Source organism: Pholcus phalangioides, unplaced genomic scaffold (assembly GCF_987345545.1).
Source record: "Pholcus phalangioides strain wild (caught in Gottingen) unplaced genomic scaffold, Ppha-v1.0 ptg000022l_1, whole genome shotgun sequence".
Classification (NCBI taxonomy): domain Eukaryota; kingdom Metazoa; phylum Arthropoda; class Arachnida; order Araneae; family Pholcidae; genus Pholcus; species Pholcus phalangioides.
Genome location: NW_028301615.1, coordinates 16,930,525 through 16,956,756, shown reverse-complemented (window position 1 = coordinate 16,956,756; position 26,232 = coordinate 16,930,525). Strand labels below are relative to the sequence as shown.

Here is a 26,232-nt window from a genome sequence, read left to right as displayed (position 1 = left end):
AGGTAAAAGTCTAACAGTAGTGGAAAGCTTTGTATAAAACTTTATCAAGGTCCAAGTTATATTTAAAAAAAAAAACTAAAAACAAATGGAAATGGGAATCAATACGCATTTTTAAGAACAATACCTTAACAAAAATTAAAGGTCTCTCAATTATTTACTAACAATCCCTGCTTTGTATCCACATATGTACACAGCGTTTCTGTATGATGTCATTTCGCCGAAAAGTAAAAACAAATAAAAGACTAATTTATCCGACATAATTCCACGGAATTATTTGGAAAGTAAATGTTTGAGCGGATAAAGTTCAAGATGCGTATTTTCATCGCCGTGTTTGTTTTCGCTTTGTTTTACGCTGGTGAGTTTCTTTTAATCGAGATGCCAAATGCTTGTTTGAAGTTATCATTTTATCTTAATTTCACCTCAAGTCTCTTTAAACCACTATTCTCACCAATAGATTCACAAAACCAGGGGTCTGCCCGGCCTGAATTTGGGTCTGTTTCTCAAAACCCCTTTCACAAAATTCAAATTAATGAAACTATAAATTCGGCATTTCATCTCTTTATTTGTCATAATTAGAATATTTCGCTTCCCACAAAAAAAAAAAACGTAGTTTTTCACAAAATTAATGACCCTTTTCATGAAAATACAGTAAATTTTCACAAAAACAGGACCCTAAAAAAAAATGTTTGGCTAGACTTCTGAAAACACTGGTTTTTAAAAATCAAATTTTAAGATTGTTAGGTTCATTTTCAACACTTGATTGATTTCAATAGAGTCATTTCCGGATAATAGTGATAGTGGACTTAATTGATTATAAAACAATAAACATTGAAACACTAAATACTTCATTTTTACCACCTCTTCCCTCCACAAGAACCAACTTCTCCCTCCAGAAAATCATGAGGCTTGTTTCTTTTATTTACTGAGGGGGGGGGGGGCGGCTCTTTCTCCTCCTACGCTTTCTCGCATGGCGAGCTCAAACCTCATAAGCAGCGTTAAAAGAGAAAAATAAAAGTCACTTGGTCCGACGGACCAGTGATTACGTTAGAATACGAGAACCTACTGGTCTGCAGCCATCATGATTGGTCCGCTAAACAAAATCTGTTCTATATATTAATAATTGATTTTACCAAATATATTAGCATTTAGAAGAGAGTACCACCAAGGGTGTGCAAAAATCCACTGCAGATCGGTGGTTCTCCCATAGCAGATTCTACCGTGACCAATGTATCACTGCGGAGTGGGGCGTGTGAAGTTTTTCGCTACTGGTCCCACGGACCACCATTTTTTTTCTCTGTGGTCCAATTGTTTAATCATTGGTCTCAGAGCAGTGGGCCACCAATGATTTCGAACACTGATCATAAGCATACTTTTACATGGGGCAGACTTCTTCTTGTGTGTGGGTGGGGGAGGGGGGGGGGCTAACCCCAAAAAGGTTATGAAAATGGATGTAAATTTTTTTGTGAAGCCCCCATTTGATTCAGTGCCTGGTTGCCCCAGCCTAGTTACAGGCCTGCTTTTACAGGCCTAAAAGCATGATGAGAAGTCGCCAAGAGTGAAACAAAGTCATGGTTCTGATCATCTTCCTTGCCAGAGAAAAAAAAACACTATGGCTGTTAAAAATGAAAAAAAAAAAACGATGCTGGTGCAACCCCTGCTATCCCATAGTTATAGCCCTGGCCACAACAAACACGTGTACTAATTCTTTCAACATTTTTTGAGGTCCTTTGAGGCAAAGTCACTTATTTAAAATACAGTGAAACCTGTCAAAGACGAAAACCTGTCTTCTTAAATGGAATCAAAAGATAGTCTGTTCTATGATTAGAGTGCTTTGACTTTCCCCTTTATGAAATGGAAATCTGTCTAAAATGGAATATTATTTCAGTCTCTAGACATTCCGTTTTATACAGGTTGCACTGTTTTATATGTATTTGTTCCTTGAGAATTTGGACCTGAGGGCTGTAATCCCAGCCCCATTGGCTTATGCACCAAGACACTATTGGAAAGTAAGAATTACAGTTAGAGTTTTGTGCACCAGAAATGAAAATGTGTGTTACTCATTGCTCCGAGCTTGAATTATGTTGATCCATGGAAAGCCTTATTTCAATGTTATATGATTTTATAAATGGTTTCTCCGCATTTATTTCTCAAACTCCACCCATTTTCTTACAGCATTAATATGCAGCTATGAATATCTTCCATTTGCACATGAAATTAGGCACGATATGTAAGTATACTTTATATGTGCATAATTTATTTTACATTTTGATTGATGTGATTTTTATAGCTTAATTTCCACGGATTATTTCAAGTTCATAATTTAAATTGTTGAATGTAACCCCCACATCGAAAGAAAAGTAAATGCACTCGTAATATTAATTGCTGCATTACAAAGATTCTGTTAATGATATATCGGAATATTTGGTGAATTACATAATTATATAAACAGTAACTTCAAAAGTACAGACATTTTTTTCTACCTAAAAGGATTGATGCTGGTCAAATGGCATATAGTGATTTTCATTACATGAACTAGATTTTTTTAAGTTTTACTATGTTCAAATGCACACGAGTGTAGGGAAGGGCCTGAAAAATCCCAGGCCATGGAAGCTAGAAAATAAGAGTTGGTTTGAAAAATGTTCCATATTTGGTAAATTGGTGTCTAATAGGATGACACAAAAGTTTCTAATTTCATGACGATGCATATTTTTTTGGTAGAAAAGACCGTGCTTGGCTGTCAAATTTTTTTTTTTGACTTTTCAAACAAACCCTTGTTTGAGGTGAGTGATAAAATATGAAAAATAGAATTTTTCAAGTAAAGTTTTGTTTCAGATTTTAAATTCAATTTGCTTCCTGATATGAGTAGACCAACAAAAGCAGTAAAATTCGAGTTATTGCAATAAGTGATTGCTTACAGTGCAATTGATTTCAAGAATCTAAATATGATGCTTGTTTACTTTATTAGAAACAGTTCAAGCTACATCCAAAGTCTAACGAATCAGTTGGAAACATTAGAGATACAAGTACAAAACTTGAAAAAATTATCTTCATCTTCATATCCTAAGGTCAAGCAGCTAAACTACAGTGAGCGCAAAAGAATCCTGGTGATTTTTAATTTATATTATTTTCTTATCGCTGAATGTAGTTGAGAATGAGTTGTATTACATTACTTCATAATGTTATTTAACAAGATATCATCTCATCATGATAAGATTTCACCATCAGAGTGTCAAATAACATCTGTTATTTAGCATTGTTATTAACCAGGGCTGCAACTAGATGCTTGGTCACCCTGCACAAGCACACATTTTGATGCCCCCTTGTAATGTTGGAGAGATTTCAGAATGAAATTTGCACCCCTCGGGTCCAGCGCCCGGGGCACGAGACCCATCTGCTCCCCCCTGGTTGCGGCCCTGTTATTAACACATGAGTTTAAAGTGTTGGTGTCTCCACCAGTTTTATATTGATAGTTTGTGGAGTTGTATATTAATACATCTGGTTTATTCTATCACCTTTTCCCCAATATGATATGTATCTGTGATTACATAACTGATTTTCGATCATGTATCTCACAGATAACATTCCACTATTGGTGTTGCAGAGGCGCCACCATCTGAATGTTAAATTATCTCAATATTTCTAAGAACATTAAAAACACACAAAAAAAATATATATATAAATAAATAAAAAATCTGTTAAAAGCTGTGGTTATACTGTCGATGCTTCCATATAACTAGACCTCCTTCTTCCCATATAAAATAGACGTATTGGGAGGGTTGCTGTATCAAATGTAACACATATATGATAGTCATTCTATGGACATATTTGGGACTTATCCCACCGGCCATTGTAATAGAATGGTCGCTATAACGGGGGTGTGTGGTTAGAATGAGTGTTGACTGTAAACTTGATAATAACAGGCAGTTATTTAATTTATCAAGTTATGAAACTTGTAGATGCCTATCTGTAATGTTTACAGTATCAGATGTTTTTGCTTTCGTTTCCATTTCCCATGCATAAAGAAATTTATTTTTCAGATTACAGGTGGAGCGGGTTTTGTTGGAAGTCACCTGGTGGATAAACTTATGACAGACGGTCATGAAGTGACAGTTGTTGATAATTTTTTCACTGGCAGCAAGAAGAATATCGACCACTGGTTTGGCCATGCCAATTTCGAGTTGATTCGCCATGACATTGTAAATCCATTATATATTGAAGGTAACTTTCATTACTTTGACAGTTTGTTTCATTTGGTATTTTGTAACTCAAAAACTGATGAAAAAAAAAATCAACAAAAACAGATGGTGAATTCGAAGAGATTAAGAGCGGTATTCACTGATGTGTGTGTGTGTGTGTGTGCATGTTGTTTAAGCTATAGTCACAATGTTTTGATGAGAGATCGACACGGATTGGTTAAATTCAGGTTTTTAACCAATCCATGTGGATCTCTTATCCAGAAATTGTGACTACAGTTTAAACCATGTCTGTGAATACGGCCCCCAATAATTCAGTCTTCTGAGGAGGTGGTATTGTCTCCTTGTCCACAGACACCCGTACCAATGATTGATGTCTGCTATAACAATGGATGAAATGCTTGGTATAAAAACAGACTTGATCACGGCGAAACAACCTAGAAAGTTTCAGTAGTTCTGCAAACTCTAAGGTATCTTCTCTCTTCAAACAGTGAATTATTGTTGGAGACACGTGTAAATTTTGCAAACGAAAATTTTTTAAATCAGAAATTTTGCATTTATTTGCCAAAGAAACTTTGAATAAAAAATTTTGCATCATTTATTTGATGAAAAAGACATAATTTTTGCAAGTATAATTGCAGTTTCTTATTTGTGGTATGATTCTAATTTAAATTAAAAAATAGCAGCCCTTGAAAAGTTCAAGTACAAACATTTATTAGCTTTAAACTATTAGCTAGTAAACTATTTCATGTTAATTCTTTTCAGTGGATCAGATTTATCACCTGGCATCACCAGCTTCTCCTCCTCATTATATGTTTAATCCTGTGAAAACCATTAAGACAAACACAGTTGGAACAATTAATTTATTAGGTGAGTGTTTTTAACCACAAACTCGGAACTTCTTTGTTTGCTTTGTTGGGATTCACATCATTTATAGACAGTAAGTTTTCAAAGCAAGTACCATTGCATAAAAATTAGCCATCAATCTCCTATGTGACACTTTCATTTATTATTTTTTTAAAGTGCAAATTTAGATTTTAATAGAAGAGATTAGATAGAGATTTTTTAGATTAATTTTCTTTTTTTCCACTCAATGTCAGACTATCTCTGTTTATGCTCATTGGGGTGCTAAGTGAGTGCTAGTTTGCTTTTGGTTAAAGCATTCTGTTTTAGGATTATGTCTGGTGGTTTCCAGTAGCAAAAAAATAGTAGTATTATTAATCAATTAAAATCAATTTTGTGTGTGAGTAGTGGATTTGTATTCAAAATGTTGGAATCGGACAGTGATGATGCTGAACCTAGACCTAAGAAATGGACATACAGGGTGTCAGAGAAAGATCTTTATTATTCTAAACATTATAACAAAAATACGAAACAACGAAGTGAAATGCACTTTGCAGCAAAAGAAAGAAGAAATCTTTTAATCAGTTTTTCAGTATCAATTGCGTGAGGTAGACGGCACTAGTTGCTCGGCAGCTGTAATGAGAAACAAAAATTGCAATCATGAAGGAAAAGCGCTGTGTGTATTGTGGTTAGTAGAAACAGAATCACAAAAAACCAGGTAAAGAAAGTTTCGTCCGATGAACCATAAAAATCCACCAAGTATGCCTTCAATTTATTCATAGATACAGAAGTTAAAAGATACAGCAAATGTTGAGCATGTGAAAAATTACGGCCCACCATCGACATCAGAAGAAAGTGTCAAGTGAATCAGAGACATATTTCAGTCGAACATGAACGAGACAGCACAAATGTAATGTTTGGTGCGGTCTTTTACATGATGCTGTAATTGACATTTGGTGAGAAAGCGAGAAATTCACATGCTCAACATTTCCTGTGCCTTCAAACTTCTGCACCCATGCATAAATTAAAGGCATACTTGGTGAATTTTTATGACACATCAGGTGAAACTTTCTTTGCTTAGTTTTCGGTGATCCTATTTCCATACACATTACTTTCTCCTGATTGGTTGCCATTTTCGTTTCTTATTATAGCTGCCAAGCAACTAGCGCCGTCTATCTCAGTCAATTGATACTAAAAGAAAATGTTAGATTTCTTCATTCTTTTGTTGCAAACTACATTTCATTTCACCTTTTTGTATTTTTGTTATTAATTTTTAGAATAATTATAATAAGATCTTTCTCAGACACCCTATATAATGAAGCAGACCATATAAGAGAAAAAAAAAAAAGAATTAGCAAGACTCCAAGGTTAGGAGTTTGTTTCTTCAAAAGGATTGCTTGTCTTAGCCAAAAAAACAGATTCAAACTGTAAGTGCAAAAAAATATATATGTGGATAGTTTTAGTAATACCGGAAAAGAAAATATTTAAAATCTCAAAGGTGGTAAACTTAAGAATGAGCAGGATGCTTATCTGATGGGTATTCAAACTGCAGTATGTCACAACACTTATACTAGCCTACACAGGCATGGATTTATGAGGGGGGGGGGATGATCATCCCCCAAGCGAAATGCAAATATGATGATATTGTAGTTAATAAATCCGTTGAAAATTACTTGTATCAACGTTTTTCAATTAACTAATGAATTCAAGAAAACTTCTACTAAAAAACAGAAAAGGCTGGGGCATTTTTTGAAAAAGTTGGGATAAAGAAAAAACAGAGAAAACAAAGACTATCCTGGAAAATATGAACAAAATGTGGGACATATGGTCAGCCTATCCACAACAATTTGAAAATCACCCCTCCCAACAGCGAGCTTTAGATCTGCCTCTGAGCCTACATGCAGTGTCTCATAAAATTGTTGTTAGGTCAACAAATCTTTTGGCCTGTGTGAAAAATCACCAATAGATATGAGGGATGTGTGTACATGCCAGAAAATTTGTGCAGCATGTTGAATTAGTGCATGCCAGAATGTGTATAGAAAACACACACAAAAGAATAATAAATTTATTAAGACTGAAGGATAATGCCTAATATTTAATTCTATTCAAATTTGAATTATGTTATTCTATTGGTATAATTGAATTTATATTGTTTCAATTGAAAGGGTTCAAACTACAGAATTCAAATTTCAAACATGTAGGCTTATGTATCTTGCATTTTCACCAGGATAATTCTTATATCACACAATGATTTTTGCATTATGGTCTCTTAAAAATGAGCTGCATTAATTTTCAGTGATGTGCAGTTTTATTAAGAATTTATACTTTCATGCATTTAAGGATTAGCAAGAAGAGTTGGCGCTAGAATTTTGATAGCATCTACTTCAGAAGTTTATGGAGATCCCGAAGTGCACCCACAGTCTGAAGATTATTGGGGTCATGTTAATCCGATAGGACCAAGATCTTGTTACGATGAAGGCAAACGAGTTGCGGAAGCTTTAAGCTATGCTTATGAAAAACAGGTTTCCATATTCATATTACTTGCTTTATTCCAAGTCTTGGATATAAATTAAAAAGATATGTACATAATTATAATTAAAAATATTAACTTATCATTAAATTATTCCAACTGTTTCTCAATGCATATGTAGGTGAATGTGTTATTGCTATAGAGGTTGCCATTAGGCAATAATGTATTGAGATGTGGTCTGTCCATGGATAAATGTTAATTTTTATCTGCTTTAATTTTTTTTAAACATAGGAGAAAGTGAGTGTCAGAGTTGCAAGAATATTCAACACATATGGTCCTCGAATGCATATCAACGATGGTCGTGTTGTGAGCAATTTCATTCTTCAAGCTCTTCAAAATCATTCAATAACAGTAAGGGCATTGATATAATTGATTATTTCATGTATATTTGAATTACTTAACTGTTACACATACTTATCCCTTTAAGACCGGGAAATTTTCAGAAACATGAATGTCTGTTAAGTACTTCACCTGCACTATTGATCGAGCTCGGTCTTAAAGGGATATTAAAATAGATTAAATGCTTTATTAACAATGTTAAAAAAAACCAATATTGCCTGTATTCGAGTTTCTATTAACACATATTTTGAAATAGTTTTGTCTGAATTTTAACTTTTTCACAGATTTATGGTGATGGGAAACAGACACGTTCATTTCAGTACATTAGTGATTTGGTAGATGGCCTCACAAAGTTGATGAACAGCAATTATACTAGCCCAATTAATATAGGAAACCCTGAAGAATACACGATAGAAGAGTTTGCCACTGTAATAAAAAATATTGTCGGTGAGTTTTTAGATATTTTGTGGTTTTCCTGACTAGGTTAGCTCATATTTTAAATCCAGCAAGTGAAAAAAAGAAAGACCAGAAGTAGAAGATGATGCAAAAAAGATTTGAGTCATTGATGCCATTTAAAATTAACACATATGAAAGGAAAAGTCTGTTTTATCATCAAAGTCAGGAATTATATTCGCATGATGTGAGTACTTTAAATCAGGCATCTTCAGCCTGTTGCTCATGAGCACTACGGTGCTCCCTGAAGCCCCCAGAGTGCTCGATTATCACATCCAATTTCTTGCTTGCAAGCACACACTTGATCAACGTTCCAATTAAACACCTTGTACCAGCTATATTCAAGGATTGAAATTATCCTGATTTCATGCATTTGTATGTCAAACTTGCCATGAAGGTGCTGTTCTTTGGATTATGCTTGCAACTAAAAAAAGGTTGAAGACCTCTCCTTTAAATGAATCATTAAAAAGTAAATATTTTAAAATGAATTGACATTTCGTTTTGACCCTAGAATGCTAACTAAAATAAAAACCTATTAAAGCTGTGTGTTAACTGCCTATACATCTATTAATATTAAATATATGCTTATATATATATATATATATATACCAATGATCATTAACATACTTTTTTTTGTTTTACTTTTAGGTGGAACTAGTCCTATTGTAAAACAGACTGGCGTACCTGATGATCCGCAGCGTAGAAAACCTGATATAAAGAGAGCGAAACTTTACTTAGGATGGAGCCCAAAGGTTATTACAAGTTTCCTCCTTAATAAATAAATTTTTTTGTTTGTTGAATACAATATATATAATATGCAGTCTGCCCTACTTAATTGAGTAAAGGATAAAGGAATAAAACCATTTGATTTAGTTAGATCTCTTCTTCCTCTTATTCAAATAATTTTCTTTAATAATGGGATAAAAGCATTGGTCACTCAAATGCAAATGTCACAACAGGCAAACTGCCCAACAAAGTGACTGCAAAAATCGCCCATAAAAAAAATGGACGTTAGATTAATATTTAAAAATTGACCAATCCAAAGTAAAAGCAATTTTCATGAAAAAATAAACTGGGAAAAATTTAGGCATTACCTGCTGAAGATGTTATTGATTTATTATTATTATTGTACAGTAAAATCCCTCTTAATGGTACTCATCTTTTGCGGCTAAATAATAATTTTCCATTGTGTGACAAAAGTATGTATTTCAAACCCTTGATTAATGGTTACCCTTTTACGGATTTTTTTTTTTATCTTGTGTCTATAAAAGGGAAGTATTTTACTGTGTTCTAATGAGTCGCAGAATGGCAACAGTGTAGCATTCGAATGCAAGCTTGGTTATTGTCATGTATGTCTCTGCTGGATGTTTATTTAAGTTTTTGTTAGGTTCTCATTTGTAATCAATGTAGTATCACATCACTAAACATGGTGGCAGCAGTGTTGTAACTCCATCTTCAAGCAGGAAAGAAGCAGAGTTGCTTCAGCATGAACGAAGTAGTATGAAGTGAACACATTAGCGGACAGCTAATGAAGCCACGAATTTTATATTTGTGCAACACAGCGATTTCATTAGAGTTGCCAATGTTATGTTAAAGCCAAAACTGGGAAGCGTTTTTTTCCAAAAGAGTTGGCAAATTTCCAGGACAAGTTAACCTTAAAGTGAATCTAGAAGTTGTCCTCAGGGGTCTCTCCTCCTTGAAAGACACCTATCATGCTCTCAAAGAAAAACTTGGGAAAGAGCTGCACTGTCTCATGGAGCAGAAATCATCAAGCGAGTAGTGGAGCCAACCTGTAGGGTGAATTAGTTCGTGATTCTGCCTAAACAAGATGGGTCACTGAGACTTTGACCCTCTTCACCTAAACAAGGCTCTTCTAAGGGAACATTACACACATAAGATGATGTGTTGCATGAACTGGCAGGGTCAGACATTCATAAAATGTGATCTGCAATAGAGCTTTTTTTAACCTATTTCTACAAGTATTCATTGAAGTTTTTAAGGTTAATAGTTTCGATGAAACTTTAAAATTACCCAAAAAATATTGCCTGGTTTTATTGTTCAACATGTGGTCTAATCCAAGCTACAGTGTAAAAAAATTTTCCTCAAAAAATTCGGCTTGACAAAGGAGAGAAAATGATCACATTTTGGCAAAAAAGTGGTGATTTTGAAAAACAATTTTTCAAATAGATTTTCGTTTGGCTATCACTTTACAAATCAAGTGATAAATTTGCCAATTATAGTCGGTGAAGGTAATACATAGTACAACGTTATAACATCACTCTACATGGAGAGAAAAAGCATCAATTTTGTGAAAAAAAGAAGACTGAACTTGGCTTCTAATAGGATTGAATATTTCAGTTTATTTTCAAAAAATTGCAATCCGCTGCTGGTGGACAAATTTACTTTTGTTGGGTGTTTGGGTGACTGTTACAAAACTGACAAATCACAAAACGTCTCAACGTTATAATTCCTGAAATGTTCGTCCCATCCTAAAACAGAAACACTTTTGTATATTAGTTTTTCACAAGAAATTGTGTGTGTAATTATTGAGTTGTCAATAGTATCTACCTTGTATTATTATTGTGTTGTATTATTGATTAAATGTCATTTTTATGTGAATGAATAACTGTGGAACGAATCATCTGAGTTTACATTATTTCCTATGGAGAAGTTTTGATTCAATATATGAGGATTAGGATAATGAGCACGTTCACAGAACTTGATATTGTTTTGATACTAATCAATAAACATATCATTATTGAATAAGTTTGACTTTAGATGGTAAATGACAGGGGGGGGGGGAACTCCCAATTTAGCTCTGGAATTGTTCGAATTCTTTTTTCAAATAATTTTAATTAAAATTGCAATGTTTTTTGAAAACGGCAGTGATTTATCGCCCCCCCCCCCGTATCTCCGCCCATGGGGGGAAAGAATAGACAAGGTGTCCATATAAAAAGTTAGTTTTTTTTTAATTTTAACAACTAAAATATAACCCTTTGGCATATGAATGATGTATCCGAGGTCTACACATTATTTGGATACTTTTTCTAATTGGAAGTATGCCTCTAGGATCGCCAGTAAAATGCAGCCAAGAAACTCCTTACTACCCTGTATATATTTTGGGATTAATTTATTAGAATTTTTTAAAAAAAGACTGAGTGAATGATAAGCGCTTATAATTCACTAGTGCTTTTTCCAAACTACTTTAAAAATATTATTCAATTGTAGAATAAGTGCAAATGATAAGATTTTTCAAGATTATGTGGGAGAAATAGAATGTTCAAAGAGTACTTATTAGAAATTTGTATTATTTATATTCACGCAAAAATAATTCATTAATTAAAAAATTTATGAGAGGTTCAAAACAAACGGTGAGTTCAAGCTCTTTTGTGATATGCAAGAGAAGTTATTTGATAATATATTTCAGTACATCAATGTTTAGTTTTGAATCCTAAGACCAGCATTACACTATAAAGTTTGGTAAAAAAAACTTTTACAACTAATAAGTCTTGATTATATTTGCTCGAATGTAACCAATACGCTTATTGATTGTCATTTTTCAAGTTTTATAAAAGAACTTTTCTAAAACTTCTTTGTGTATTGCCGGCCTTAGGTTGAATTAATCCTCATGAATTCATCATTTCAGTGCATGAAATCACATTATGAAGTAAATTTAATTAATGGATGATATATTAACAGTTATAATCATTTTTAAACTGTTTAATTAGCCTTTGCAAGTGTAAGAAAAATTGCTTGGATATATATATTTACGTTCTTGGTATTGTAGGTAATTTGCAGAATTGGAATGACATTTGTATAACTATTTTTTTATTCTCAGTTTTGAAGAGTATTTGATTGATGTGTTTCTATGCCATATAGGTATCCTTAAAAGATGGTTTACAGAAGACTGTCAAGTACTTCCAGAAAGAATTACTTCAAGAAAATGCCAAAGCATCCTCATAAACCCATTGTATATTTTTTTGATGCATCATTATCATTGTTACAAATTATTGTCGTATGAAAATGTGATTTTTAGAAAAATAAACAAATTTGTTTTTTCTGTATTTTCAAGCTTTTATTTAACAATTTTAAACTTTTAAAAAAATTTTTAATAATTTTTTTTCCTTTGAAACCAGACCATATATCAATTGAAAATGAAATCAGTATTGATGATTACTTTATACTATAGGTAATTCCAGACAAAATAAAAAAATATATATTTGAGAAAAATATTTCGTAGTAGAGGGATTTATTGTTATATTGAGTAATTCTTGCAGCAAGGTTTCACTGTAAATTGAAACAATTGAAAGTGTTTTCTGGAAATAAGGTGTGTAAACACTCTTCTGAAATCATTTCTTACTTTATGCCAATAAGTAATTTTTATTCCATATAATTTTTCTGTTTAACAATGAACAAGTAGTTGAATACTATTAACATAAATGATTATATCATGAAATACAATACAATATTTTTTTTTCACGCACATGCACAAGTTTTTAAGTATTTGGACAGTAAATACACATTAATCTCATATATTATATACACACATCTTGAACAAATTCGTTTCATCGTCATCATCATCGTCGACTCATTTTCTTCAAATATAATATATATAATATTTTATTTTCTTCCTTCGAAAAAATTCCCAAATACTCATAAAATACTTCACTCGCCTACATTAATCTTGACTCGAAACACCTGAAGAGAACGTGGCGTTATTTCAACTCTTGTATACTTTTTAGTTGCATGCAGATGCGGTTTTTTTTTGCATTCATAATTTTTTTTCAATTAATAGATTAGTTGCTGGCAACTAGGAGCAATGGTGGCATTTATATATTTAAGAGAAAAATTAAAGGAAAAAATAGAAATAAAAATCCCTTTTTTTTCTTTTGTCGTCAAAAAATTCAGGGAAATTACAGTACACATATAGTATATAATATTGGAAAATACATGCAGCTTAAACTGAATTACAGTAAACATCCGTAACAAAGAAGTAAAAAAATACTTCGATATATATATTTTTGTAATTATATTATTATAATAATATACTAAGAGGAACATAATGTGTATGTATACATATATATATATTGCTTTTGATCTAAAGTTAATTTTCTATTCATCCAGAAAAACTGTCCTCCTTCATAGCATTCATTATTACAGTCCGTCTCAAAAATGTAGACACTATAGGTTGTTAACTGCACCATGGACACCGTTTCGCGTTTTGATTTCATATTGTTTGCTCGTGATCAGAATGCGAAAACTTACTTCAAACTTTGGTCATTAACGAGGAAAATAAGATGTATTTTTTTTAATTCAAAATTTTGAAAAATAGCTGTCTCAAAAGTTTAGAAAAACTTCCGATCATACGCAAAATTTTGAAGATTGCGTATGTATGACGTACCAGAGACGTGTCACATATTTTTGTATGATGCAATCATTCGCGTACTTCATTTTAAAGAAAGCCTGTAAAAGGTATTACTCCTGCTTAAGCAGGTAGAAATGCAGTGTTTATCGTGTATTGACTCAACGTGTCTCAAAAGCCGAAACCTCATGGTAGGCAACGCAGTGCAGGTTTACGCGAAGACAAGCTTTCGGCAAAAATTAACCTTGCGAGTGGAATTAATAAAGCTGCTGGAGTGATAATTTCAATCGATGCAGTTCATGAACGTATCAGAGAAGATTGGTATTTAATTTATAAAAGAATAGTAAAGAAATCGCTTGTCACGAGGGAGCACCAAAGGGTGGTGAAGAAGGGGAGAAGCATCACTGAAATGGGCATGAAATCATGTGTTATGGAGACAAATAGGTTATTAATATCATATTTAGTGATGCAAAAAAAATGGAACTTACATGTCCCAGACAGATGATCTTCCTACTGGTACGAACTAGGAAAAGAACCAAAGCAAGGTGCAGCATTTGCCTTTCATTAGTTAATTTCATTAGCTTCGAAATTTAGGCTTCCTTAACTTTTGGAATGGCCGTCAAAACTTTGATGCTTTCAAGGAGACACTCGAGAACAATTTGCTACCTATTACAGAAGATTTAGGAAGACCAAACTGGATATTTCAACATTATAACGTATCTATTCAAAGATCAGCTGCTACAAAACAGTTCTGATTTAAGAACTGTTTTGTGGAAATGTATCGATTTTACATTGGCCAGTGACGCGTCCCGACTTGATCCTATTAGGAATGCATGGGGGCTTACTCGCAATAAATGCGTAGGCAAATGAAATACAGAAGAATTTAATAAGATCCATGGAGGATCGTGTTCTTGAGGTTATTAGGAAAAAAGAAAAGCCTGCAATTTTTGTAAATTTGAATTTTCTATCAACTTCTGGGGCAGCCATTTTTTGCATTTTCGATATTATAAATTTTCTAAATGTTCTTTCTCAGAATTTTTTTTTCTATGCATGCAGAAATGTTTCTGGTATTACCCATTAAAAGTTATTTTTAAATTTTACTCCCGTACTTTTCTTGTTATTTTAAGAGAAGTGAATTTCCTAAACTTTTGAGACGGGCTGCATCATTATTATTAAATTTAATCACCTGAAATAAAAATGTTTATCTTTTGCATAAATACTTCAAAAGTGCACTTGATATTATTTTGATACTAATCAATAAGCATATCAATTTTTAATACGTTTGATTTTTTGATGGTAAACATGGGGGGGGGGGAACTCCCACTTTAGCTCTGGAATTGTTCGAATATTTTTCAAATAATTTTAATTAAAATTTCAATGTTTTTTGAAAACGGAAGAAAAACAATATTTCCAAGAATTCAACCCTACAAGCGCCATTTTAATATTTCTCCACGTTTTTTTTTTGCTTGAAAGGGTGGCTGAAATTATGGGAGTGAATAATTTAAAATGAAATAAGGCGCTGTTAGTAAAGCGAGCCAAAAGAAAGGAAGGGAAATGAATGGGCAACCATTAATTTCGAGAGAAATCCAATTTTCAAAGATTTGAATTCTCTCATACATTATTATTATTCCCTTAAAAAGATTATTAGCTAAAGAGAGCTTAGGCGAGATTTATTTTGTGCTTTCCGAAGCCGAGTTCTCAGCAAAATGGCACCTCCTCTTCCTCCTCCTTGTATATGTACATAGATCTAATCTCGTGGTATAAATGCGTTTTTTTTGACATAACTCACCGGGATATAACACACAACATCTTTATATAACATAACACAACCTGATATTATTATTGTTTAAAATGATACTCAGGGAGGGGAGATACATTCAATAATCCCATCACATTCGTCAATTATCTAAAAAATTTTGAATCTAAAATTACCTAATGGAAACTCTTAGATAGGACCCGTAGGAAGACCCTTGGACCTGAAATAACTTGCGAATAGAAAGAGCTACAGCTGTGCAACTTGTAGAACGTTATAGTGAAACGATAGTAGGTGATATATAAACAGCAGTGCCTCGGCTAGTGAATTGTAAAAATAATTTTAATTTAGCCATTAATTAGTGACTAAAAATCGAAAACGAAGGGAGATGGAAAAAACTTCCAATTACAAAATTATGATACTCGTCTACCACCGTGAAGGCTGCTGTCACGGTCCGAGGTTCAAATCCGAGCGTAGGATATAGATAAGATATTTTCCTTAATGAGCTTGAGCGACCACCGATAGATAGCGCCTTCATTTCCAACCCATATCACTAATGGCAGTAAATTGCAATATAGTGGTGTAGCCTGAATTGGTGTTCGGCGAAGTAGTTACAAAATTATGGAGCACATTATTTAATTTGTATAGAACGGCCTACAGCAGGGGTTACAGTCTACATTTTCGAGACTACGGGCCACTCGGATTGTTAGATAACTGGTTCTGGGCCACAACGAAAATGATGCCATTTTCCATGGGATCTGTCGTCAATCCACCCTCTAGGTCAATGGTTCTCAACAAAGGAACATATGCCCCGTGGCCCTGGTATATTCCAAGGGAACCGCGAGTGAAAATCAAGTGAAAAGTATCAGCTAAAGAGATCAACTTGATACATGGAATTTTGGCGTGATACGGATTTACTCGGACATTAATTTGATAAGTAGATAAGGTCTCACTCCTGGATGTCGGGGCCTTGATTAAGACGGGGGCTACGAGCAGGGTCGTCTTAAGAGCATCATGGGCTCCTGGACCAAGTGATTTCACTGAGTCCGTACCTGAAAAATTCTCAAAAGTTCAACTACTCATTTTTCTGAGGCCCTACTTCTCTTGAGAGCTCCCGGGCCGTGCCCGGTTGGGCCCACGCGTTAAGACGGCGCTGGCTACGAGAAAGAAAAAAAGGGCCAAACGTAAACTTATGTCCAATTTATGAGGAAAGGATTATTAAGGCTAATTTATAAGAAAAGGATTGTTCAAAAGTTGGGAGAGAATTTCTTTGATTGAAAAATGAAATAGAATTTCTTTAATATTTGGAAAGCGTTCGCGTGCCACTCCTGATATTATGGCGTGCCACTGGTTGGCCACCCCTGCTCTAGGCTATGATGCATGCCTGCATCCATAGAATTGAGCTAGTCTTCATTATTCGTTAACACTGTGCACATATTGGTTCATCAATTCAAGAATACCTTTATAACTTTGTAATTGGAAATTTCGCTCTATCGCCTTAGCTTTCGTTTCTGATTTCAATAACTGCCGAAATTTATTTACCGTTGGAGGCACTGCATCATATTTACTGTACCAAAGCGGTACAGTATACTATACTGATATCTAAATTGCTTCTCTGTTGGCAATTTATTCCAGGTCGAAATGACTTTCCTATGTATCCTACATGATAATAAAGATTGGAATGCTTTGTCTTATAATGAGAGAGAAAACAAAAAATGGAGGAAGTTATTATCAGGGTTGGACCACATTTTCCAGACTATAATATCTAATATACTTCCTAATTAATAAATTAATTTTCAAAAGAATAAAGTAAAGCCCAATTAAAGATTATTATCGATAGAACAAAAAAAAAATCATTATGCAATTCCATTATCCAAACATTTCAATGAAAGAAAGATAATGACAAACATTTTGATTGATTCAAATTCCACTGAAGACACATTATTATTCATCAAATATAATAATTATTACCCCCCAATTTTCATGTATATATAAAACCGTGCATTATGAAGTTATGAAGGAGCCAAGTGCAAACGTATTTCCTAAAGTGAAACAACTATCATCTCATTATTGGTTTTTTTTCCCGTCTATGATAATTATATTTCATATTAAAACGTGTTATACATTATATGCAGATCTATGTCACTACAAATTTTTATAATAATAATAATAACAGTATAAAGTATATATATATATATATTTCTTTCCAGAAGTTTTTACCTGTAATAATAATAGAAAAAATCGATATAATAATGATAATAATTACTCCGCATACTCCAAATATCTTTTTTTTTTTCCATCTTCAAATAGCCTGAGTGTATATAATAACGTTTCTGGAATATCTCAGATTGGCTTCAGATGCTAATAATAAACAAATGAAATAGTGCAAAATTTTATGTATCACCGGAGGAAAAAAATTAAAAAAAATGGGTGAGTTTTTACCACATTTTCACCCTTTTTTTTCTTATATGTGCAGGATACTGAGATAATATATATTATACATATAATATGTATGTATATAAATATCGCCACAGGGGCACTAGTTCGCTAAGTTCCACAGAGTAATTAATTCTTCATATATATATATATAATAATAATTTTTTTCAATTTTTTTTTTGCCATTTTTTGCATCAACAATGTCTTTTTTTTTGTTTTCTTGACAATATGCTCTTTCAATGGGACATGGAAAAGATATGCAAGTAATAAAACAACATGACATAGAAAAACGATTGTTTATATTAAAAATATCATCTTCACAAGTAACTGCAACTGTTTATTTCATTTTGAGTCACTATTATCATTAATTATTATTATTATTATTTTAACATTTCACAACAAAGAAACTGGCGCTGCCATTCATTTAAAGACTGTACAGTTTATACCACGTTCGTAGTGACGTATATGCAAATGACAATGTGCATTATTATTTTGGTTGAAGTGTGGAAATAGGAGGGAAATAATTATTATGTGTGTGTGTGTAGAATTAGTGAGAAGCTTGAGTTGTGTAAAGTGACATGTTGTTGGTCTTGCAAAATATGAATTGTGAAAGAATTTTTAATTGCACAATTATTTAAATTCACAATATAATTAAATTTTATTAATTAGGTTTGTTGTTTATATAGATAGAATCCATATTTGATTGGGGCAAGTGCGAGAAATTGGAACTGTATATACAGGATATAATCAATCACCAATATTTGCTCAAATTCGCAAGGTTATTAAACTTATACAAAAATTTCCAATTAGCAAGGGGGGGGGGGAGATAGATTTCAATCAAACCCCCAAAAGAAAAAAATCTGAATTTATTTTCATAAAAATAAATTAATTGATTATATTTATTAAATCCATGATTTTCATTGAAGATAAATTTCGGGTGAAATTTGTTGACGAAACGGGACTTACTCATCACAGATCGGGATGGCTGATAAATGTATGAAATATGGCTCATAATGGCCATCATATTTTTCAAGGATTTTTCTTTACATTAAATTTTTAGTGAAAATTTGTAATGCAAATTTAATGCCTACTTTTTCCATTTTAATACGGAGTAGCTATTTTCGAAAAATCGTCAGCGGGCCACGAAAAGAAGCTTCGAGGACCACGTGCGATATGCAGGCCATACGTTGAAGACACCTGGATATAATCGAATATGTTTTTAAAGGCCCTCTAACTTCTGAAATCTTGGTGAATTATTAAATAACAATAATACACTGTGATGATGTCAAATATATATTACATCTACTCAGATTAGTACTATTTAAATAACAGAACCTAAAGGATTCGCATAATAATCCAAGACCAAAACGCACCATTTCCTGATACTATATGTCATGATAACACTAAGTAATGGAAAAAATAAGAGTATATAGCAAAGAGTGGTGTTATATAGTTAATTTCCGTTGATCGTGATTGCAATGTCTCTTAAAAAAAAAGAAGAAAAGAGTAAAGTACACAAATATAAGTACAGAAAATACGGAAATATATGTTTTTTTATATTTATTTTCTTCACAGTAAAAATGCAGCGCCACCATTTTTAAATTGTTCAGTGTAGTTGGTGTAATGTGGGGGCATATATCTTCTTTCATCATAGATACAAAACAGGAAAAACAAGCAATTTAAGGAGAAAAAAAAAACACAAGAATATAAGGGGAAAATATAAAATTGAGTATATATATAATAATTTCTATATATGTATAATATATTTTACAAGAGGTGATCCCAACAACAGCAGGCTTGCTTTTTTGTTTTTGGCAACACCGTTATTCATCCTGTTTGTATATTCCTTCAATTTATTATTTTCGTTCTTGTTTATTATCACAGATTGTCTAAAAAGGGTGAATAGTAGTTGTAGTAAATTATTTAATGAAGCCGGTTTCTGTTGTTTCTTCCAGTTATTCATGGTGCTTATATGTTTTTGTTGAATATATTTGCTATTTGGTTTTTTTTTTGTCTGAAATCATTGGGGCACTTGAGTCATTTTCTTTTTTTTTGCATTTAAACTTCGTTTACAGTATATATATATGTATATATAAGTCTTCTTTTTCTTCTTCTTCTTGCCATATTCTTACAGATAGAGAATCCATTCACAACATTAGTTATATATATATATGTATATATATATATTTCACTTGATGTCCATTCAAAAAAAGACAGGTTGTACACCATATTCTTTTTTTGCCTTTTGCTGCAATGAGGCTGGTGTGACGACCTCTGTGCTTTCTGTAAGAAATTAGTACAAAAATGATATAGACGATATAACATTTACATACGGGATGGTTTCAAACAAAAAGTGTTCTTGACTATTTCATATTTGTTACGATTACTTTTGCGAGAAATATTGTTACACAGGGTGTCCCATACGTTTGTAAATAGTTTAAAAATTCATAAAATTTGAAGGAATTGATATATTGGAATGTGGTTTGAGAAAAAGTTATTCTCACGAAATAGGATTTTTGTTGGTAAGGAAAAAAAATGGTTCAAATTTTTGTCGATAGTGGGCGTTGCACGAAAGTCCGGCAAGAGTGATTTTCTGTACGCAGAAGCTTCTGCGTACGAAACATTCGTAAAACTTGCCGGCGATTTGTGGCTGAGGCAAAACAGCTTCAGCAATATTGCTTTAGCCACTTCACAATGAAAATCTTATGTAAGCGTCAGCAATAGGAAAATTCTGAAATGAGCTGTAAATCGCACATTCCGTATTCCGTATTTTATAGGACTCTGATTTGTATATTTCCAGTGATTTGCTCTACCACAGAATCTTTGCTCTCCCTTCCCTATTGAAGAAAATTAGAACTAATATTCTTTCTAAAAATATTCCCCTCTTGGGAGAATACCTTTTCCGGAAACCGCATTCGAACATATCAATTCCTTCAGATTTTGTGAAATTTTAAGCTATTTAAGAATTTATGGGACATCCCATATTTATATTTCATACATTAAATTATGTTCTTGATAAGAAATGAAAGCGCTGAAAATTATAGATTAAATGTTGGTTAAAGATAGGAAAATACCGTTTTTAAAACATTCAGACATTGAATTCAAATAAGCATGTAAACATGCTTTAAATTAGATATAATATATATAATATTCAATTAAATAATTATCGAAGAACAATGACGATGAAGAAGAAAGAAATACAGTATAAGTTTCTCATCAGCTGCGTTATTTAGAATTACTTTCAAATAATAATTATTAACAAAATATAGAATACAATACTAATATCGTTATAGCTATTGAAAAAGAAAAGGTAATATGAAGTTTCAAAGATAATAAAAAAAAATTTTGATTCGAATTTTAAGGAATAGGATTTGAGAGGAGTCAACACGTCATTTTTATTCGCTCTGTTCGGTGTTTGGTTACTGTTTGGTCTTTTAATCACTGAAAAAAAAAATTAAGTTAGCGTCAAAACGTTTCGAAGATAATTTTTATTTCGGTGAACATAATAAATTTTATTCTTCGATATTCTCCAATTTTTTTTTATATTTTCGATTTTTCAAAAATTTTACTTAAGCGGCGGCTGTCAACATTTTTTCGCAGAAGTTTTGTTCAGAAATTTCGATTTATCAAAAAATGGCAGCGGAATATTATTTATTGGAATAAAGTATCGAATGACTGTACATACATTAAAAAAATTTCTTTTTCGAATTTTATGGGGAGATATTAATGAAAATTGAAGTTGAAAAAATTATCACAATGAAAATTATTATAAATGCATCTTAAAAAACATACATGTTATTCCAATTATAATAACTGTACGTGGGTTTTTTAGCCATTAAAATACGTCTTGTAGCCATGTATATTAGGGTGGAACGAAAAAGGGCGTTTTTTCACTGTTTTTAGAAATTGATGTTGCCTTAGTATTCAAAAGATACCTTTTTCAATGTTTTAAGAAGTTATACCAAAATCTAGGAAAATATTTTAATATCTTGAGGTTCCTCACGGACCCTAAAGGTCGAGCAAAAAAACTTTTCTAAGTGCACATTATAAAAATCCTTTTAAACATAAACGAAGTTGATTTTTAAAAAGCATTCTCTAAAAAAAAGAAAAACACTTAATTTAAAAGTCATTCAGTACATGAGGCAAAACTGAATACAGTATATATATACAAAAACCGAGAGAAATGCTCACAAAAGTTAAGATTTCCATATATGTTATAACTGACAAGCATATTTGCTTATTTGCAGCTGTCGTGGCAGTTGAAAGGAGAATTTTTCAATCACTCCGAATATAGTGATTGATAGAGGGAGATGAGAATAAACCCCCTTTTTTTGGGGGGGGGGGAAGAGACAAAACTATACCATGTTCCAAATTTACAAAAAGAACATAGTTTGACGATATAGGTGTCAACAAGGAGAATGCCTCTATTGCTTCCTCTGTTATCACACTTGCATTTCACTTTTTTGCAAAATAGTCCGCTTTTTTTTCAAACGATGGAAGAGTACTACTTGAATTTATTCTGGCTTGAATGAAGCCTTCACAACTCTCGGTTGTTGATACAGCAAGAGATGCTTCAGTTACGAGTCGTACGCACCGTTCAACTGCTTGTGTGTGAAAATTCGGTATAGATGGAAAAGCAGGTTCATATAATTTTTGTGGGTCCATTTCCTGATTTTTCATAATAAGTGGTTCAGTCACTCGCACTTGATCCCATGCACATAGTTCCGAATAGTAGCAGAAAAGTTTATTTTCGGAACATGGAATGTACGGATTTCTGCTTCTGATAATCCCATTTCTAATTTTCAAAATTCTCTTGATTCCCAGTTTTTGTAAATGAGATTCTCACCTGAAAGTAATGATAGCGATAAATTCTCTGGGTGGACGTAGAAGTTTCTTTCTCCCATCGCCCCCAACACAATCTAACCCATAGGATACCATGTTATACCCGTAGATTCTACCGCCGCCCTGGAACATTCTATCGCCCCCCCCCAGGGGGCGTTAACGCCCACGTTGGGAATCATTGATCTAGATGCTTCACAAGATGTCTTAGAGGTAACTCATTAAAGTGAAAAAGACAAATAAGCCATTGCAAGGGATGGCCTATTTTTTTCTCTATTAATTTGATAACACCAATTTTATAACCAGTATTAGTAACAGTCCCGTCGCATCCGCTCGCCATCAATTCCTTCATATTCAAAATCTTGCTTCAAAAAGTCTAGGATTGATGACTTTATATCCCTTGCTCTACTGCTTTTTGGAATTGTTCAAAAGTATGAAGTACTTGCTTTGGCACCGATTGATGAACCTGCTTCAGTACTAATAGATAAAAATGCTAACTTCAACGGTAAACTGTATTTTGGCTCATACAGATCACTTTCCTCAGAATCGTTGGATATAGATGAGTTTTCAGTGGTTAATGAACTAGTTTCCGCCGTTTCTTCTTGAGATGACTTCAAATGGGATACTATTTTCATTTTCCTTTGTTCATTGTTTTTCAATTTCTTCATTATTAGGACATCTACTTGACCAATGGCCGTCTTGCGTGTACTTCTTTGATACTGCAAGAAATCTCGCTCTAAATTTGAGACCTTTCTCTACTTGTCACGCTTAAAGTCTTCAAAATCACATTTGCATGCTGTAATGTCGAACAATTTCCGTGCTTCGCACTGAAAAGATTTCAAGTTAAACTTGAAAGTTTGAGAATCTTTCCTTGCTTTCATATTTTTCTGAAGACTCTCGTATTCACAGTAAAAGTCTTTGAAAATTTTACATATTCGTTGGTGAGAACCCGTAGGAATTGAAGCAATTTTCCAAATATTTTCTATATTTGGCACGATAATTTCAAGAATGTCTGCAATAGATGGATCTTTTCTTGATTGTTGTGCCTTCATATTGCGTTGGGTCAGCAAATAACAAAGCATAACATTGCCATAGGTGGGCGAGTGAATATTCTTCACGAAATCAGTGGAACTTCTTCGATTTTTTGAAACAGGACACTAATCACTGGTTCGTCGTCACGACATCCCTCTTCCACTTTCTTTGTAGAAACGTATCCATGAAAAATGTTGTGAAGAAACTTGATAAATTATTAAACTTCTGCTCATTAGTTTTTTTTTCAAATTCAGCAATTAAAAGATTTTCGGGCCCACTTGGGCAGGGTCGTAATGTGCCTTCTCTCTGGCACACTTTTCCGGGGGGGCCCTTCTGAAAGAGATATTATTATGCAAAGTAAGTGCAAATGTTTGCAGCTTCCCCTCATTCGGCTGAGGGCCCTAGAGCAGTGCCCCGGTTTCCACAGCCTAATTACGAGCCTGCACCTGGGGATTCAACTTGCGGATATTCGTGTAGAAAAACAAAGAAAAAGACGTTTACAACGAATATCAATAACACGGTTGTTTCACTTCATTTCAAATCCAGCTCGATATCCATTTTTTAGAGATGCGTTCTTTGAGTGAGTGACATCATTTTGTACTCGATAGGATAATAGAATTCAGAGAAATCTCCAATCAAAAACAAATACTTAAAAAAAAAACAGAACTCTGTAGTTCTTTGCGATTCACCGTAAATCCGTATTTTATGGTAGAAATCGTAGAAACTGCGGTAATTTTGTTGGTAAGTATGAGGAATAATTTCTATGTTCTTGAAAAACCATTTAAGGTTAAAAAGTTACAATACGAGTTCTAGGAATCCCGTTGAAAATATTTACATTCAAGAGAGCCCCTGAAATTGTATACATGTTCCTGAGAATCAACAGGAAAACATCCATGGTACTTTAATATCCATGTGATTTACAACATTGGTATAAATATAAAGGCGTTTTCAACAACACATTTCGATAAACACTGGTGTAAATCACTGGTAAGTAATAAACACTGGTAAGAATAAGATTTAATATAGCAGATATTCGGCATAACACTCACCATTTTTTATTGAGATGTACAGAGCTCTATATAATTTCGTAAAATTGGCCCAAACTAAAATCTTGGTACGGCGGTAGGTGGACCGGTCACAGCAGAAGGGAGACATGTATCTGAAAAAAAAAGAAGAGAAAATAAATATCGTAATATTATATCAAGGGCTATTATGAAACCTTCTATCGAATGGTGCGCAAATGTCTTACACACATTAAGTGTCTTGATAAAAGAGATATGACGTAGGAATGCGCGAGAAATGAAACTCACATGAGACGGGCACGAAGGGTTGCTGGACTTGCATAGCCAGAGCCTGCTGGTAGGCAGCTGCGGCTGCACTGGGCTGGTATACAGGTAGCCCGCTCTTGTCCATTGCTGGCCGCTTGCTGTACGGGGAAACCCCGGGAAAAGCCTGGGAAACATAGAAAAAAGGAGAGACCTAGAAAATATACGTAAACAAATGACATTTCATCGAGTCTCTTATCAACACAATTCTACTACTTCTCACTCACATCTGATATTCACAATTGTTTTTTTTTTTTTATATATATATTTCTCTTTTAAAAAATATCACATATAACCAAAAACATTTTATGTTTCTCTCTTAAATTTCAATAATAAACACTGCATATACTATAATGAGTAAATTTTACTTTCCATAATCATTTATGCTGCGAATTAGAATTTTTATAAACCTTTTCCTTAATGGCTATTTAATTCAGAAATTTATGAAAACTCTTTCGCATTGCATGACCATACAGAGTGGCTCTAAATTCTACGTAAACATTTCAAGGACAGGTAAAAGAGATCAGAATGTGTGTGTGTACCATACCCACATGAAAAGCATGACTGGAAAGTCACTTGAATTGGCACAATTAATTTTTCCCACGTGGACTATTATGACTTTTGTTCTTTGGAGAACTTTCATTGCCGTAGTGAATGAGACAACTGCTAACTCTGACGTGCATCGTCGGTGTGAAGCATTTAGCACTAGTTCACAGGGCCGCAACTAGGAAGGTTCCAATTGTCTTTCTTTGATTACTCGTTCAACATCAGGGGGCCAAAAAGCATGCTTGTCCCGGCCCATTGCCCAGTTGCTTCACACACCAACTGCTGCCGTAATTTCCAGCGTATAATCCGCAGATACGAATTTTTTTCTGTTTTGAGAAAAAATGTCATTGTGTCTACAGGGGTGCATTGTCATCGTATAGTAGCAGTGGTATGTGAAAATTTCATTCATGAATGATGGAATTTTGAGCAACTGAAGTAGTTGTTTGACCAGTTCTTATGAACAAAACTTCAATTTTTACATTCACATCTATCCATTAATCTGTGAAAAAGTATTTTTTACAAACTAATTTTTAAATATACTATATATATTTCTTTATTCCAAATGTTAGCGTATAATTCGT

The 26,232-nt window shown here is 33.3% G+C and overlaps 2 protein-coding genes across 7 annotated transcripts in view; one reads left to right on the top strand and one right to left on the bottom strand.

Moving 5' to 3' along the window:
- Positions 1–148: 148 nt before the first annotated feature.
- Positions 149–12,422, top strand: LOC149069532 (UDP-glucuronic acid decarboxylase 1-like). Its single transcript, XM_089249791.1, has 10 exons — positions 149–355; positions 2,173–2,227; positions 2,966–3,104; positions 4,038–4,218; positions 4,959–5,063; positions 7,377–7,558; positions 7,798–7,917; positions 8,190–8,352; positions 9,007–9,110; positions 12,238–12,422. The coding sequence occupies exons 1-10, from the start codon at positions 286–288 to the stop codon at positions 12,319–12,321; spliced, it is 1,203 nt and encodes a 400-aa protein (XP_089105917.1). The 5' UTR covers positions 149–285; the 3' UTR covers positions 12,322–12,422.
- A 284-nt stretch (positions 12,423–12,706) lies between these two features.
- Positions 12,707–26,232, bottom strand: part of LOC149069530 (muscleblind-like protein 1) — a 603,178-nt gene continuing 589,652 nt past the window's right edge. For 4 of the 6 annotated variants that reach the window (XM_089249796.1, XM_089249795.1, XM_089249798.1 and 1 more), the window contains 3 exons: positions 25,091–25,259; positions 24,830–24,939; positions 12,707–20,192 (listed from right to left, as the gene is read on the bottom strand). In XM_089249796.1, coding sequence (XP_089105922.1) covers positions 24,884–24,939; positions 25,091–25,259 — 225 coding nt within the window. In that variant the 3' untranslated portion in view covers positions 12,707–20,192; positions 24,830–24,883. The remainder of the gene's footprint in view (positions 20,193–24,829; positions 24,940–25,090; positions 25,260–26,232) is intronic. The other 2 variants (XM_089249797.1, XM_089249800.1) reach the window with 1 other exon arrangement.